The sequence below is a fragment of the Pongo pygmaeus genome, chromosome 14, assembly GCF_028885625.2.
Source record: "Pongo pygmaeus isolate AG05252 chromosome 14, NHGRI_mPonPyg2-v2.0_pri, whole genome shotgun sequence".
Taxonomy (NCBI): Eukaryota; Metazoa; Chordata; class Mammalia; order Primates; family Hominidae; genus Pongo; species Pongo pygmaeus.
In genome coordinates, this window is record NC_072387.2 from 108,917,144 (window position 1) to 108,932,203 (window position 15,060).

Below are 15,060 nucleotides of genomic sequence, written 5' to 3' on the forward strand. Positions count from 1 at the left end.
CACAAATATGAACACTCTTGACTCCTTCCTTTCTTATTTAACTGCCAAATCTCTCATTTAACACTCTCTTAAATCTTCTCTCTATCTCCTCCACCACCTGTGACCCTCCATTGACCTCCTCACTAGTGTTCCTATCTTGAGACCTCTCCTTTCTCTAAGCCGTTATCCACCCTGCAGGGTAAGTACAGTATGAGATTCATTAAAAACATGAACATGTTTCCTTAAAACCTTCACTAAATGGCTTCCCTCTAATACAGGAATAAAGTTCCAACAAGACCCACCATGATATGTCCCCTGCTTACCTCTCCAGCCTCACTGGTCACCCTTGTACTCCCACCATTGTCCTACAGCCTAATAAGCCCCCTCCAGCACTGTGGAATTACTAGCAGCTCCAAGGAGCCCTCAGCTCTCCCTCCTTGGGACTTTGCTCTCTCTGCAGAAATGTCCCTCTCCTTCTCCTTCACCTGGTTAAATCCTTCTACAAGGAGCCCCGCGTAGGTGCTTGTGGTACCTGTGCTTATCCCCATCATGGCCCATATCCCACGTGGCAGCCCTATGGGCCCTCTGAGAGCAGAGATTATGACTCTTTCATATCATACCACCCTGTAATTGGCAAGCATCCAATGGATGACTGAGAACTGAAGAAAATATGGGAGGTTGGGGGAGAACAAGGAAAAGACCTCAGGATTCTCTTCCAGTTGTTCTTCAACAATAAAGAAAGCACAGAGAAATAATAAGTTACAAGACTGAGTCTTTGATAATGTTGTTACCTGTTTCTTAAGCCTAGAAAACATACGGGAAATACCAAACATCCATAAAACTATTTAGCATATAGGACTGCATCTGAGAATCCCATAAACACTCTCACTACATAGACTCTGCAAAGGCAGAACCTACTCAAGAAGCAAAGAAAACACCTATCATTGGCAATTGGCTCCAAGTGGTCCCTCTGCTTCTGTTCACAAGTCATTTCTACTTTGAGTCTCCTAGGATATGTGTTTTTCCTTGGCAGAGAAACAAATACTGATTGAAACGTATCCTAGGATGTTATTCATTGTTCATTGACATTTGAAAAATAGTAAAGTACACCTTTATTCAATATTCTAGTACTGCATTGACAAAAAAACTATAGACACACACACACACATACACACACACAGTCACATGTACTTCACACACACATATTCATATCCAAACCTTCATATATACTATAAAATCTAGTTAAGGAGGGAAATTAATTATCCTTAGAATTTGTATAATGTATAAAAGGAAAACCAGAACGTACTCTTCATCTATAAATGTACAGATATATTTCCTGCAGACATGAATAGACTTTGTTTGGAAATTCTGCTAGCACCTTTGCTTATATTTTGCTGGGACTCCTTTTGTTAGCAAAGACCGGATATACCAAAAAAAAAAAAAGTAGATTCAAATCAAGGTTACTTGAGGATGCAGCTGCCACGTTGGAATTTTTCTTTCATCAAAATGCCCCAGAGAGTCCACATAAAGACAAGCTTGATCTATTTTATGAACAGGCTATTTACTGAGGAAACAAACCTACAAATATAATTAACTGTACACTTAAACCTTAACCCTTAGCTCCTGAATCTTAACCAATATGTCTCATAAGATTACTTAATTCAGCAACTTACGCAGTACAGTCTGTTTATTCTATCTTTAAATTATAGAATTTATGTCTCTCCCCAAATTTCTTGTTTTCATTTTTCCTGAATTGCTATTAAACTGACAACTGGATAAGAACCTTGCTTCTGCCGTGCACAGAGAACACTAAAGAAAAAATGGGGAGTAGGGGAAAAAGGAAAAGGCCTTAGGGTTTTCTCCCAATTGTTGCAAAGCTTAGTATATAAAAGAACATAAAAGATAATAAAGGCAGTATCACAAACCACTGAGTAAGGAATGGATTATTCAACATGGAACTGGGAAAAATGGGTATTGAGGTTGAGTAGGAAATTGAATTAGGATCTCAACTAAACTATATATCCAAATAAATTCTAAATCTACTAAAGCAGGGCACAGCAAACTTTTTGCAAAGGGCCAGCTAGTAAATATTTTAGGTCAGCTGATAATATTTATCAGGTGACTTTATCAGCTGACTTAAATAAGTGTCTGTCCTAATGACTCAACTCTAGCACCATTAAAGCAGGCCTGGACAATATAAAAAAAAAAGTGTGGCTATGTGGCAATAAAACTTTATTTACAAAAACAGACAGCAGGCCAGATTTGCCCCACAGACTTAGTCTGCTAACCCTGAGGGGAAAAGACAAATAGTAAATAAACAAACAAATTCCAAAAGAAAATACTGGTGAATATCTGATCTCAGATAGGCAAGAATTTCTAAGCATAAAGGTAATGGAAGAAACCACAGAAGAAAAGATGGTTATATATACCATTTACATTCAAACCTCAGTTAGTAAAATAAGTACCATAAAGAAACAAAATCAAAAGGCAAATGACAAAACAGAGAAACACGTGATGAATATAACGAAGGATTTAGAGTTTGAAAGGTGTATCTTTTGTTTCTCAAACTGGCAAAAATGATGCTAGCCATGATCATGTATAAAAAAAGCACTAATAGTCACTGCTGCTAGGAGTGTAACTTGGATCAGTCATCACACAATAAAACAATATGCCTTAATAGGCCTTTAAAAAATTCATTCTTGCCTTCGCAAGTTCACTTTTATAAATCTAGCCTACAAAAATAATTATAGATCCACACAGATTTTTGGGTAAAGATGTCTTCTGTAATCTCGATTTATAACAACCTAAATACTGAACAACAGAGAAGTATTTAAATAAATTCCAGTATATATATTACAATGGAATACTATACATATGTTAAATCATGTTTTAGCAGAACTTTATGGGCATAAGAAAATGCTCATAATAAAATATGGTAAGTGAAAAATGCATCAGAAACTTTTATGGACAATTATCCCATTTTTAATATTTGCATAAGCAGAGAAAAATATCAGAAAACACATACCACAAATTAAGCAGCTTTGGTTTCTGGGCTGTGAGTTATGAGTGATTTCTGTTTTCCTCTTATTCTTCTTTGTGGTCTCTAAATTTTCTACAGTACTTATGTATTCTAAATATAAAAGACAACAAATGTTACTTTTAAAAAGCAAAAAGCATGGTGGGGTGTGGTGGCTCACACCTGTAATCCCAGAACTTTGGGAGGCCAAGGTGGGCAAATCACTTGAGTTCAGGAGTTCGAGACCAGCCTGACAACAAGCTGAAAACCCGTCTCTATAAGAAATACAAAAAGTTAGCTAGGCATGGTGGTGCTTGCCTGTAGTCCCAATTACTCAGGGGGCTTAGGTGGCAGGATGGTTTTGAGCCCAGGAGGCAGAGGCTTTAGGGAGCCAAGATTGCGCCACTGTACTCCAGCCTGGGTGACAGAGCCAGACCCTGTCTCAAAAAAATAAAATTTAGGCCGGGTGCAGTGGCTCACGCCTGTAATCCCAGCACTTTGAGAGGCAGAGGCGGGTGGATCACGAGGTCAGGAGATCAAGACCATCCTGGCCAACATGGTGAAACCCTGTCTCTACTAAAAATACAAAAATTAGCTGGGTATGGTGGCATGTGCCTGTAATCCCAGCTACTCGGGAGGCTGAGGCACAACAATTGCTTGAACCCAGGAGGGGGAAGTTGCAGTGAGCTAAGATTGCACCACTGCACTCAAGCCTGGTGACGGAAGAAGACTCCATCTCAAAAAAAATAAATAAACAAAAATTTAATTTAATTTAATTTAAAAATTAAAAAATAAAAAGCAAAAAGGTCACTGCTTCTCACTAAGGCCATGGGAGAAATAGAAATCAACTTCAGCAAAGCAGTAGCAGCTTTATTCATCTGTTTCTACTCAGTATTTCTGCTGCTGCTCTTTACTTCTGAATATCCATGAAATAGCTATATCAACTCTAAAAGGGTGAAGACCTCTCAGAACAAACACATTCCAGCCCCCACAATGGAACATTTCAGAACTCTCCTGGGATGTTTAAGAATGCTCATGATCATGCTTCCAGAAGTGGAGGCAAAATCAGTGCTAATTTGAACCCTGATATGACTGTGTTACTTGCCTAAGTATACAGCAATCTAAGTCACTGTATTCTGTTCAACAGGTGACCCCATCATCAACTTCATAAATAGCAATGATGAAAACAAACTGCTTGAAGTCAGAAGAGGCGAACACAAACTTTCTTTTCTTGAATTTTTAAAAATCTCTAAATAATCTTTCTGGAGGGCAGTCTGGCTATACATACCAAAATCCTTTAACAAGTAAATATATTTTGACCTAGCTACTCCAGATCTGGAAATCTGCTAAGAAAACAATTGTATAAATGTTTAAAGTATATATGCATAATATTTATCACAACATTTATAATTGGAAAGGAAAATGGAAGAGAAGGTATAGGTTAAATAAAATGTTACATCCATAAAATGAAATGACACCATTAAGAATGAGACATAAATGTCCACTCATTGACATGAACAGATGTTTATGACATATTGTGCAGCCTCTCTCTCTCTCTCTCTCTCTCTCTATATATATATATATATTTTTTTTTTTTTTTGAGACGAAGTCTCATTCTTGTCCCCCAGGCTGAAGTGCAATGGCGCGATCTCGGCTCACTGCAACCTCCGCCTCCCGGGGTTCAAGCAATTCTCCTGCCTCAGCCTCCCGAGTAGCTGGGATTATAGGCGCCTGCCACCACACCCAGCTAATTTTTGTATTTTTAGTAGAGACGGGGTTTCACCATGTTGGCCAAGCTGGTCTCAATCTCCTGACCTCACGTGATCCACTCGCCTTGACCTCCCTAAGTGCTGGGATTACAGGCATGAGCCACCGCGCCCAGCCCATGCGGAGTCTCTTGAAAGGAAGATACAAGACTATGTAACATAACAACGTTCTTCTTATACTCTACTTGTATCTTGGTCAGCTAAAGCTGCTACAACAAAATACTATAGACTGGGTGGCTAAGCAACAGAAATGTATTTTCTCACCATTCTAAGACTGGAAGTCTGAGATCAGGGTGCCAGTATGGTCAGGGCCTGGTGAAGGCTATCTTGGCTTCTTCCAGTGTCCTCACTTGAGTTGGGGGGTGTCCCAGGAGGATCATTTCCTCTTTAAGGCCACAGTACTATAAGATTAGGGCCCCGCCTTTATGACTTCATGTAACCTTAATTACCTCCTAAAGACCCTATTGCCAAACACAGTCCCATTAGGGGTTAGAGCTTCAACGTATGAATTAGGGAGGTAGGGGACACAATTCAGTCCATTGCAACTTGTTACATATTTTTTTATGAATAGTGGTATTTGTGAATGAAATCTGGAAAGGTTGTGTCTCAAAATGTTTAAAACAGCAGTTATCTCTGTGTTCCTGGACACTGGCATGCTTAGTTTCTACAATAAGTGTGCATTACTAGTTTATAGTTTAATAAATATTAAAGCAAAGGAATCCCACTGATAAATAAGACAGTATATTTTAACAAAGCTCTGGGGAAGGGTCTGGCCCTCTCTCGTGCTCACACACATTGGCTGCCCTCACAAAAAGCAGCCACAATAGAGCAGGGCAATCTTAGTTATGACATAGGAAATGGATCAAGGAATGAGAGCAGACTGTTCCTTGAAAACATCAGCCTAGTTTACTGTTGTGATCAAAACAGACAACAAAATCCACTGGGCATCATTAGGAAAAATATTAGAACTAAAATGGAAAACAGCCTACCCAAACCATGGTGCTGTGACCAGACTTGGAGTCAAGGAGTATTCTGGCACTAGAAGGCAGCCAAGCAGGCTCCGGGCCTTCATGACACCCTGAGGCAGATAAAACTGATATAAATGTACAAGAAAAAGCCATGAGAACACCTAAGATAATCAAGATCTGGCCTCTACTTTCCCCGCCTGCCTCCAGCTGACAGGTATTATTATTCCATTTTCACATACCTTGTCACTGATTATTCACTTACCTCTCAGCCAGGCCCCAAGATCCCACCTGTCCCCACCCCCAAACCCACAGACACACAAGCAGGATGGGGGCTCTCGGGCCAGAAAGCGTATCATCTTCAACTCTGCTGTCTTTGCACAGTGCACACATTCAACAAATGACTGTTAAATAAGTACATGATCAATTAAAGGATTTTTTTCATAGCCGGTAGGTTTTTCTCATTAGAAAAGACTGTTTAGTCTTTTGGGACTGTTTGGGGAGATTAAAGTGGTCTGATGAAAGTTTATACAGTACTAAAGGCTGAAGACATGTTGAAGACATTTAGGAAATCTTGTAGTGATAGAGACATGAAAAACTTTAAGGTTTTAAGGCCATAAGGTAAAAAAAAAAAAAAAAAATGAGAGAAATATTAATTTACAATGGGTAAAATTACAGCTGCATTATCCCAACATGTCACAAAAGAAACTGAAGACAAGTTTGTTTTCTCCTCTTGTGACAAGCACTTTGCCTGTATTACTGCTCTTCATTAAGCAGCTGACGGGGTCCTAGCTGCTGTTAAAGTTGTAACCGAGCAAGTTCTTCCACTTCAGTTATAATTGGCAAAAACAGAACATGTTGAGAATAATCCAACAACTCTTCAATTCTTCCACAGCTACTTGATGTGGAATATGATATTGGTAGCTAAGAGTAAAATAGGTCAATCCTAGCCAATAAGGCTAGCCCCATCACAAACTTGCCTAGACAAGGAAAAATGGAATTGACAATGTGTTTTGTTTCAGCCCAAGCTTCCTTCTGAACCTCCACTGGAGATTCTAGGCTGAGCTATCCCTTCCTGTCCTCAGACAGTACCTGCATGTCCCATGTGTCAGTGTCCCCATCATTTCTGTACACTCAGCACACATAAGCAATCGAGACTGCTTCCTAAATGAGTTGAACTAACACAGTCAATTAATCAGAAAAGGGGAAATACTTTAGGAAAAATCTACACTCAGGAATAAAATCTTCCCAAATCAGTCTTGTCCCTCAACTGTGGTAGAATTACTAGTCAAAATGTAGGTGTCTATACTTGAAATTCAGCCTGTCCACAACTGCCAGATAAGTACATCTCCTAATGTAGCGCCCACCATGCGGCTGATTCACTGTTTAAATATAAATTCCAGTAGGAGCCTGAACAGCGCCAGCCTTACAAGCTAAATCCTGCACTCAAGACATCTGTTTGTTACTTCAGAGCCATCCTTAGTGATGGTAAAAAGGCTTTTTCTTCACTATATGCTTCTCTGTTACCCTTTTTACCTTTTTGAGTCAGGGTCTCACTGATTCGCCCAGGATGGAGTGCAATGGCGCAATCTCAGCTTACTGCAACCTCCACCTCCCCAAGCGACACTCCTGCCTCAGCTTCCTGAGTAGCTGGGATTACAGGCAGTGCCACCATGCCCGGCTAATTTTTGTATTTTTAGTAGAGACAAGTTTTCACCATGTTGGCCAAGCTGGTCTTGAACTCCTGACCTCAAGTGATCCACCCACTTCAGCCTCCCAAGGTGCTGGGACTACAGGCGTGTGCCACCATGCCCGGCCTTACCTTTTAATTTATATTGTAACTCATTCCAAAAGGATTTAAAGTTATTTACATATATACATAATAAAATTTAAAAGTATTTTAATAAGCAGATGAGAAAAAGCAGACTGATAAAATAGCAGGTAATATAAAAAAATAAGCAAAGTTGAAGGGCAATATAAAAGTCATTTTGAAAAAGCTTAGAACCTGCTAGAATTTGGTCATATGTTTGGAAATAAGCTTTAACAGTTAACTGATGACTTGGCTGGGATCAGTTACATGGACCATACTGTATATAAAATGAAAACAAAGTAGTTCCTCATGAAAAGCACAACCATTCATATTATGAAGAGAAGAAATTTATTCCAGGGCTCCTCATAAAAGGAACACCAAAAAACAGAAATGACAATGATTATAACAGCTAACAGTTAACACTTATGTGCAAGACAATGACCTAGGAACTTTAGACATACTCACTCATTTAATAGCCCTATGAGGCAAGTACCATTATTATCTGCAAATAGCAGATAAGGAAACTGAGGAACAGAGTGGTTAAGTAAATTGCCCAAAGCCACACAACTATTAAGTTGTGAATTTAAGAGGATTCAAACCCCAAAGGCTGGCTCCAGTATCAGCATTCTTTTTTTGTTTGTTTGTTTGAGACACGGTCTCCTTCTGTCAACAAGGCTTGAGTGCAGTGGTGCAATCACAGCTCACTGTGGCCTCAACCTCCAGGACTCAAGTGATCCTCCAGCCTCAGCATCCCAAGTAGCTGGGGCTACTTGGCATGCACCACCACGCCCAGCTAATCTTTGTATTTTTTGTACGGACGGGGTTTCACCATGTTGCTCAGGCTGGTCTCGAACTCCTGGCTATCCACCCGCCTTAGCCCCCCAAAGTGCTGGGACTACAGGTGTGAGCCATAGCGCCCAGCCCAGAATCAGCACTCTTAACCACCATACTACAGTGCCTCTTGCCATTCCAATAGCAAGTAAGCAATGCCCTCAATAACATCCTTATAGTAGATTCCACTTTCTTAAGTACGTTTCTTATGATGTGCTTCAGTATAGGGCAAGAAAAAAACACAAAGCTTAGATCAGAAACAGAAATTCCACTGAGGACAAACAAGGCAGACCAGGCATGTGGTTCTCTGACAGATGGACAGATATTTGGGACATTTAGGGTCTTCAGAAGAATGGGTGGCCTCGGGCCCTTTAGGCCATCCTTCATGAATGTTACATTCCCTCCACAAAGGCTTGGTGCACACTGAGTAGCTGAAGTGGGGGTTATGCTTTCTGAGGGCAGGTGAAATACAGCTCTTACCTGATGACAGTTAAGGCAGAATCACAGGCTGGAGTCACCACCTGAGCTGGAGGTAGGACAGATATCCTACCCAAGCTGAGAACCCTGGTGCAAACCCACATATGAAGATAAAGTCAGCCTATCTTTGCATGGGGGTGACCCAAGGAAGTACCAGTGGGCAGGGCTCCCTTAAGAAATGCGTCATCAATAGAAGTAGTCTGGACAATATCCAGTTGTCAGTCATTACCACTGCAAGCCCAGGGAACATCAGCCATGAACCACACAACTTCTTGGTGTGTGTTCTTGGTAACCATGACAGAAGGGTTAGAAGCACCTCTAGGGAGTGGAATGGTCAACAGGCTCGGAGAGATCATTAACAGAGAGCCAGTTACTGTTTGGGGAAACTAAAAATTTTAAAAAAACACACATTTTGGCTTTAGAATAAGTGATTTTAACTAATCTTCTCAGTAGTTTCTCCAAGTTCAAGTTCAGGACCGTAAAACCATTTCATCAGTATTCCCTCATTGATTGATCATTTACTATAGAGCCAGGAACTGTTATAGCTGTTAGGAGAAGAGCAGTGAAAAAAGCGCACAAAAATCCCAGGCACCATGAATCCGATTCTTTTTTTTTTAAGCAATAGGATCTTGCTTTGTTTCCCAGGCTGGAGTGCACACTGTAAACTTGAACTCCTAGGCTCAAGTGACCCTCCCGCTTCAGCCTCCTGAGTAGCTGGGACTACAGGTGTGTGTCAACATATGTCTGGCTAATTATTTTGTTGTTGTTGTTGTTGTTGTTTGTAGAAACGAGGTCTTGCTATGTTGTCCAGGCTGGTCTTGAACTCACGGCCTCAAGCAATCCTCCTGCCTTGGCCTCCCAAAGCACTGGGATGACAGGCGTGAGCCACCACACACCTGGCCATGAATCTTGTTCTTGTACTGTAAGTGTACTCCTAGTAACACACACTACTAATTACTGTTACTACGCCTGTGCTGGTATTCTGGACAAAGAGTAGGTCAGGTGAAGAAGAAACTATCCAGGATCTGGGTAAAGGTGTGCCGGGGCATTTTAGGGTTAAGCAGGGGGTCATAGGAGCCTCACTGAGAAGGGGGTCTGAGCAAAGGCCAGGCAATGAATGGTGCAATCCCTGGTGGAGATGTCCTGGGAAGTAGAAACAGCAAGGCAGCCTGGGTGCCCAGAACGGGGTGAGGAATGAGCAGGAGAGAAATAGACACACAGGTGAAAAGAAGGAGGAAGTGCTAGGCAGTGCTGGAAATGGGGCTGGAGGCCGCTGTAAAGATTCTGCATTTGACTCTGAGCTGCAGAAGGTCCAGAGCAGAGGAGTGACATGGTCTGACTCGTTTTCAGAGGGCTACTCTGCTGCGTGCAGAAGAGGCCCCAGAGGGCAAGGACACCAACAGAGAGACAAGTGTGGAGTGAGAGGGCACATCTTTCCATCCAGCAGCACCTCTGCCACATGCACAGACGGCCTGCTGGTGCAGGCAAGAGTGGTGGGCAAAGAGCAGCTGACAGGATGCATGACAGCAGTGTTCTAGAATCCCAAACCCAGAGCTCTGACAGAGCCCCTGGCAGGTTACTCTTCCCCCAGGCAATAAAAGAGAAAAGAAAAACAAGCAGAATCTCTTAAAGTCAGGTTAACCAAAGACAAGTCAGTCTGGCCTGAGGGAGCAGAAGCTTGCCGCATGGGAGGGGCATTGCCATTACTGGCCCAAGCAGGTCCCGGGCTGTCTGGTTATGGATACACTAATGGAACAGAGAGCTATAAGGAGCTAGTCCTTCTAATCTCTGACACCAGTTATTCGCAAAAGCATATTCCAAAATACCTCAGAGCTTAAAATATTTAACAGTTAATATAACACCACTTAAATTCCAACTATACATAACACTGACTTGCAAAATGCATCTGATGCCTTGAGTGATGCTCTCCTTTCTTCCTCCCACATATTGCGAGTGCTAACATAAGACCCTCCATAAAATGCATCCTCTCTCTGGGTTCCCGCAGGCTGGGACCACCCAATCTGATCAAAAGGGCATATGGCATGCCAATACCCCCTTCTCAGTCTCAGATGGTAGCCTCACCAGCCGGGAAAGGTCTCAGCGTTTCTGCATGCTTCACTGTACCAAGCAGCTGCTGGCAAGACACACACAGAAACTCTGAGATATATTTGTCCCCACTCATTTTGACAAAAGCTGTGATAAGAACAGAAGGAAAAATGGCAAGGCATCCTGAGAGAGGAGGAGACCCATATGTGGCTCCTCACAAACTTGGTGCTGGTGGGAAGGCCACAAGAGGCACACCCATCTGTGACTTGACACCTCTTCATGCCTGATAAAGGGACAGAACACAGAAGTGTCATGTCAAACTGCACTTCCTCTCACTCTCAAGACCCTTCACCCCAAAACACGTTAAGTAGCTGGATTTTTAAAAAAAAAAAACTATAAATATTTGTCTCATACCCATCATAGTTTTCTTTCATGCTCCCTTTAAATTTCTCCCCCCGCATCAAGGACTGGCCATAAGCCATTAGTAAGAAAAACCTGGCCAACTAGAAGACTGGAATGTAAAGGGGCTAAATAATTCACTATCACTGGGAAAGGGTTCACATATATAATACCCTAAATATACACTTTACCACATATTATTTCTAGGACTATACCAAGAACATGTAAGCTGATAAAGCTACATTAGAAAACTATTCTTTAATAAAATATCTTATTCCTTTCTCTGTATTTAGCTTTGATGAATACATGGCATTCTCACACATACAAACACTCACTTCACAATTTAAACTTAAGGCCACTAATTACCCATTTATACACACAGACTACATACATATAAGTACATTCAAATAAATATATTTGCTTTATAAGTAAAGACTAGTTTATTCTAACACCATTAAACTACTTGTTAATTAAGCAAGATAGCATTTACCAGCCAGGAGGAGATCAATAGTTCTGAATCTTCTTTTGTCCAATTGTATGCTGTATATTCAAGGGCATTATTCTCTCCTTGCTGTTTGCACATATAAGCACAGTTTCTTTCAAAAACGGTGCGGATGCCTTTAAACAGAATCACACTAGTAGTGCAACCCATCCCCAAGGTGTGGATGTTCAGTTTTTTAGCAATCTCTACTCCATTTCCACATCCTCTTCCTTGGCTTTTCCGAAACAGGCTCCCACTGTACCATCTTCATGACAAGCAGTCACCGGTACCGGAACAGAAGGGAAGCTCTGAGCTGCCGTACTAGAATCCGCTCCTGCTCAACAGCCTGACAAAAAATCCAGACTCCGAGTGTAAAACAGGAGGGGTGGTGCAAACACAAGATGACACACCTCGGATGCACCAAACCTTTAAAGTATCGTTTTTCTAGCTGATTGCTTCACTCTTAATACCAAAGAACAAATAAGCAGGAGATTTACATGTGGCTACTGGAAAACTGCCGGCTCCTGTGATTTGCTTGGGATTGTTCTGAATCTCAGAACCTGCCCAAAATGAAAAAGACAGTGCCAGACAGCCACACTGCTGCAGATGCTGCTGGGAGGCACAAAGAATGTTCATCTGCTGCAAGAAATCACTCTCCCAGAATGCTTAGCCTAGCATCTATATTAGCAAACATCTCTTTCCTTGACCTAAATATGCTGTTTATTTAATCCTGCATCAGCGGGAAACAGAGAAGCAAAGGAAAAAAAAGTCCAAAAAACGAGTGAAATCTCTAAGATGACTGCTGCTATGGAAACACATGCAAGCCCACTTCAAACAACCTTTTGCACGTATGGGTAACAGCTTGCTGACAGCAAACCACAAGGGAACACAACATTGCTGTGTCGATCTTGACTTCAGCCCACCTCTACTCTTTGCTAGAGAGGGCTAGCAAGATCGCACTGCTTAAAAGGATTATCCCGTCTCTGGTACCCAAAGATGCAAATGAGAACATGAATAAAGGGCTACCCAGTCTGGCTAGATGCATGCCTTCTGAAGCAGCACTCCAGTATGCAATGGGAAATACATGCTGAGGTCTCACAGTCAACATGATTATGTTTGGTGTGTAAGTAATCCAACTCCTTCTACTGTAGACTGAATTCAGTGACACTACACTACCTCATGTGAATCTCTGGGAATGGCTAACAGGGAAGCTTGTCAATGATATGATATCAAGCTGACTCTTGCCATTTTCCTTCTTCAACAATGAAAGACTAACTATATAAAAAGACCATGCTGCACATACAGGAAAACCTTTCCCAGCCACAATATGTAACTAGGAAAAAAGTGATCAATCTTTTAAAATCTGCTCTGATATTATTCCTTATTTCACAAGGCAACAGATAATTTCATTTCTCTCTATAGATGTGAAAGTTAGAGTGAATTAACTGACTGAGTACCTGGGGGCTGTATAAACTCGTGCATGTAGTAAAATCATACCTGTAGGGAATACCATCCAGGCATGTGATCCCACAATGTCTGTTTTCTATGAGTAGTTTAGCCATTGGGCCCCACAGAAAAGCAAAAATCTAGGCTTATTCTCTCTCCTGTATTTTTATGCAAAGTGTGTCTGATAGCTGTACAAGATCAAAGATGGGGAGATGTTGGCCACATGCAAAAAACAGGATGACCCTCTGGGGTAGAGCATTCCACTTCCAAAGGGTGATTCTGTGAAAACAGAGCTATAGGGTTCAATATTACACCCAAGTTGTGACATTAGGAGAGTCTTCATGCGAAATCACAATGCTGACAGATAAACAACTAGAAACTCACCTACCCAGAAACTGAATATTGGAGACTATAAAACACTAAACACATAAGTTAAATGTCAGTTTTGAGAATTCAGAAAATCTACCAATTAACCTGACTCCTATACAGCAAGAGAAATAGCTTTAAAAGCAATAGTTCATTCACAGAAATAAAGAGAGTACCTGGAAATGTAAAATTAATTTGTTATTCTTATGACATATTTTAGACATCCTGCCTGCAGAAGCCAGGGAATATTATTTGAGATACAAAAGATTATGTTTGAACTTTACCAAGAATTAGAAATAACCAAGTAAATTGGAAGCTACTGGTATATGCTGTTTGATCTACTTTTAGAACCCTCCATTCGTGTTTAAAACAAGACTCTAAATCAGGGGTGTCCAATCTTTTGACTTCCCTGGACCACACTGGAAGAAGAATAATTGTCTTGGGCCACACATAAAATATACTAACACTAATGATAGCTGATGAGCTTAAAAAGAATCACAAAAAATCTCATAATGTTTTAAGAAAGTTTACGAATTTGTGTTGGGCCACATTCAAAGCCAGCCTGGGCCACATGCAGCCTGAGGGCCGCGGGTAGGACAAGCTTGGTCTAAATGGTCTCACCACAAAAAAATAAAGAAAAAAGGTAACTGAGGTGATAGGTGTGTTAGCTAACTCAATTGTGGTAATCATTTCACAATATGTATCAAATCATCATATTGTATACCTTAAATTTATACAATTTTGCCAATCATACCTCAATAATGCTAAAAAGATAAATAAAAGTAAAAGCTAAATTTTAAAAAAACAATAAGAGAGAATGAAACAATTTCCTAACTCATTCAAAGGAAAAAGCAATGTTTTCTGGAGATAAATTAATAAAATGTTACGGTTTGAATGTGTTCCCCAAAGTTCATGAGTTAGAAAGTTAATCCTCAATGGACAGTGCTGGGAAGTGGGACCTTCCAGTAGTGATTAGGGCAGAGCCTCACTGATTAATGGTGTTCTCAAGAGTGGGTTCCTAATAAAAGAATGAGGTCAGTCCCCTTTCTCTCTCTCACTCTTGCGTGTTCTCTTTTCCTTCCACCTTTCACCTTCCACCATAGGACGATGTGGTATGAAGACCCTTACCAGCTGCTGCTGCCATGCTCTTACATCTTCCAGACTCTAGAACAGTGGGACGAATAAATTTCTGTTCATTATAAATTACCTTGTTTGTGGTATTCTGTTATAGCAGCAGAAAATGGACCAAGACATATACACATTGAAGCAACTTGTGCCAAATTTTAAGTATTAATCATTTTCCAACCAACAAAATTAGTGGGCTCTTGAAAAGCAACAGAAAATATTTAGAGTGAAGTATTCAGAAACAGGTCTCATGATAATAGAAGCAAGACAAAATGAGTAATTCAAAAGGTATGTTTGGTTTCACTGACTTTTCTGTATCAGAATGAACTTGAGTTGTTCTAAATTGAAAATTA

General features: G+C 40.8%; 1 protein-coding gene across 14 annotated transcripts in view; it reads right to left on the reverse strand.

The window, feature by feature from the left end:
• DOCK9 (dedicator of cytokinesis 9) overlaps positions 1-15,060 on the reverse strand; it is a 295,897-nt gene that overhangs the window by 213,130 nt on the left and 67,707 nt on the right. For 2 of the 14 annotated variants that reach the window (XM_054446002.2, XM_054446001.2), the window contains exon 1: positions 11,780-12,016. The exons of 6 other annotated variants lie outside the window; for them this stretch is intronic. In XM_054446002.2, coding sequence (XP_054301977.1) covers positions 11,780-11,941 — 162 coding nt within the window. In that variant the 5' untranslated portion in view covers positions 11,942-12,016. Of the gene's footprint in view, positions 1-11,779; positions 12,017-15,060 lie in introns of those variants that run through there. 6 more of the 14 variants (XM_054446021.2, XM_054446005.2, XM_054446007.2 and 3 more) reach the window with 3 other exon arrangements.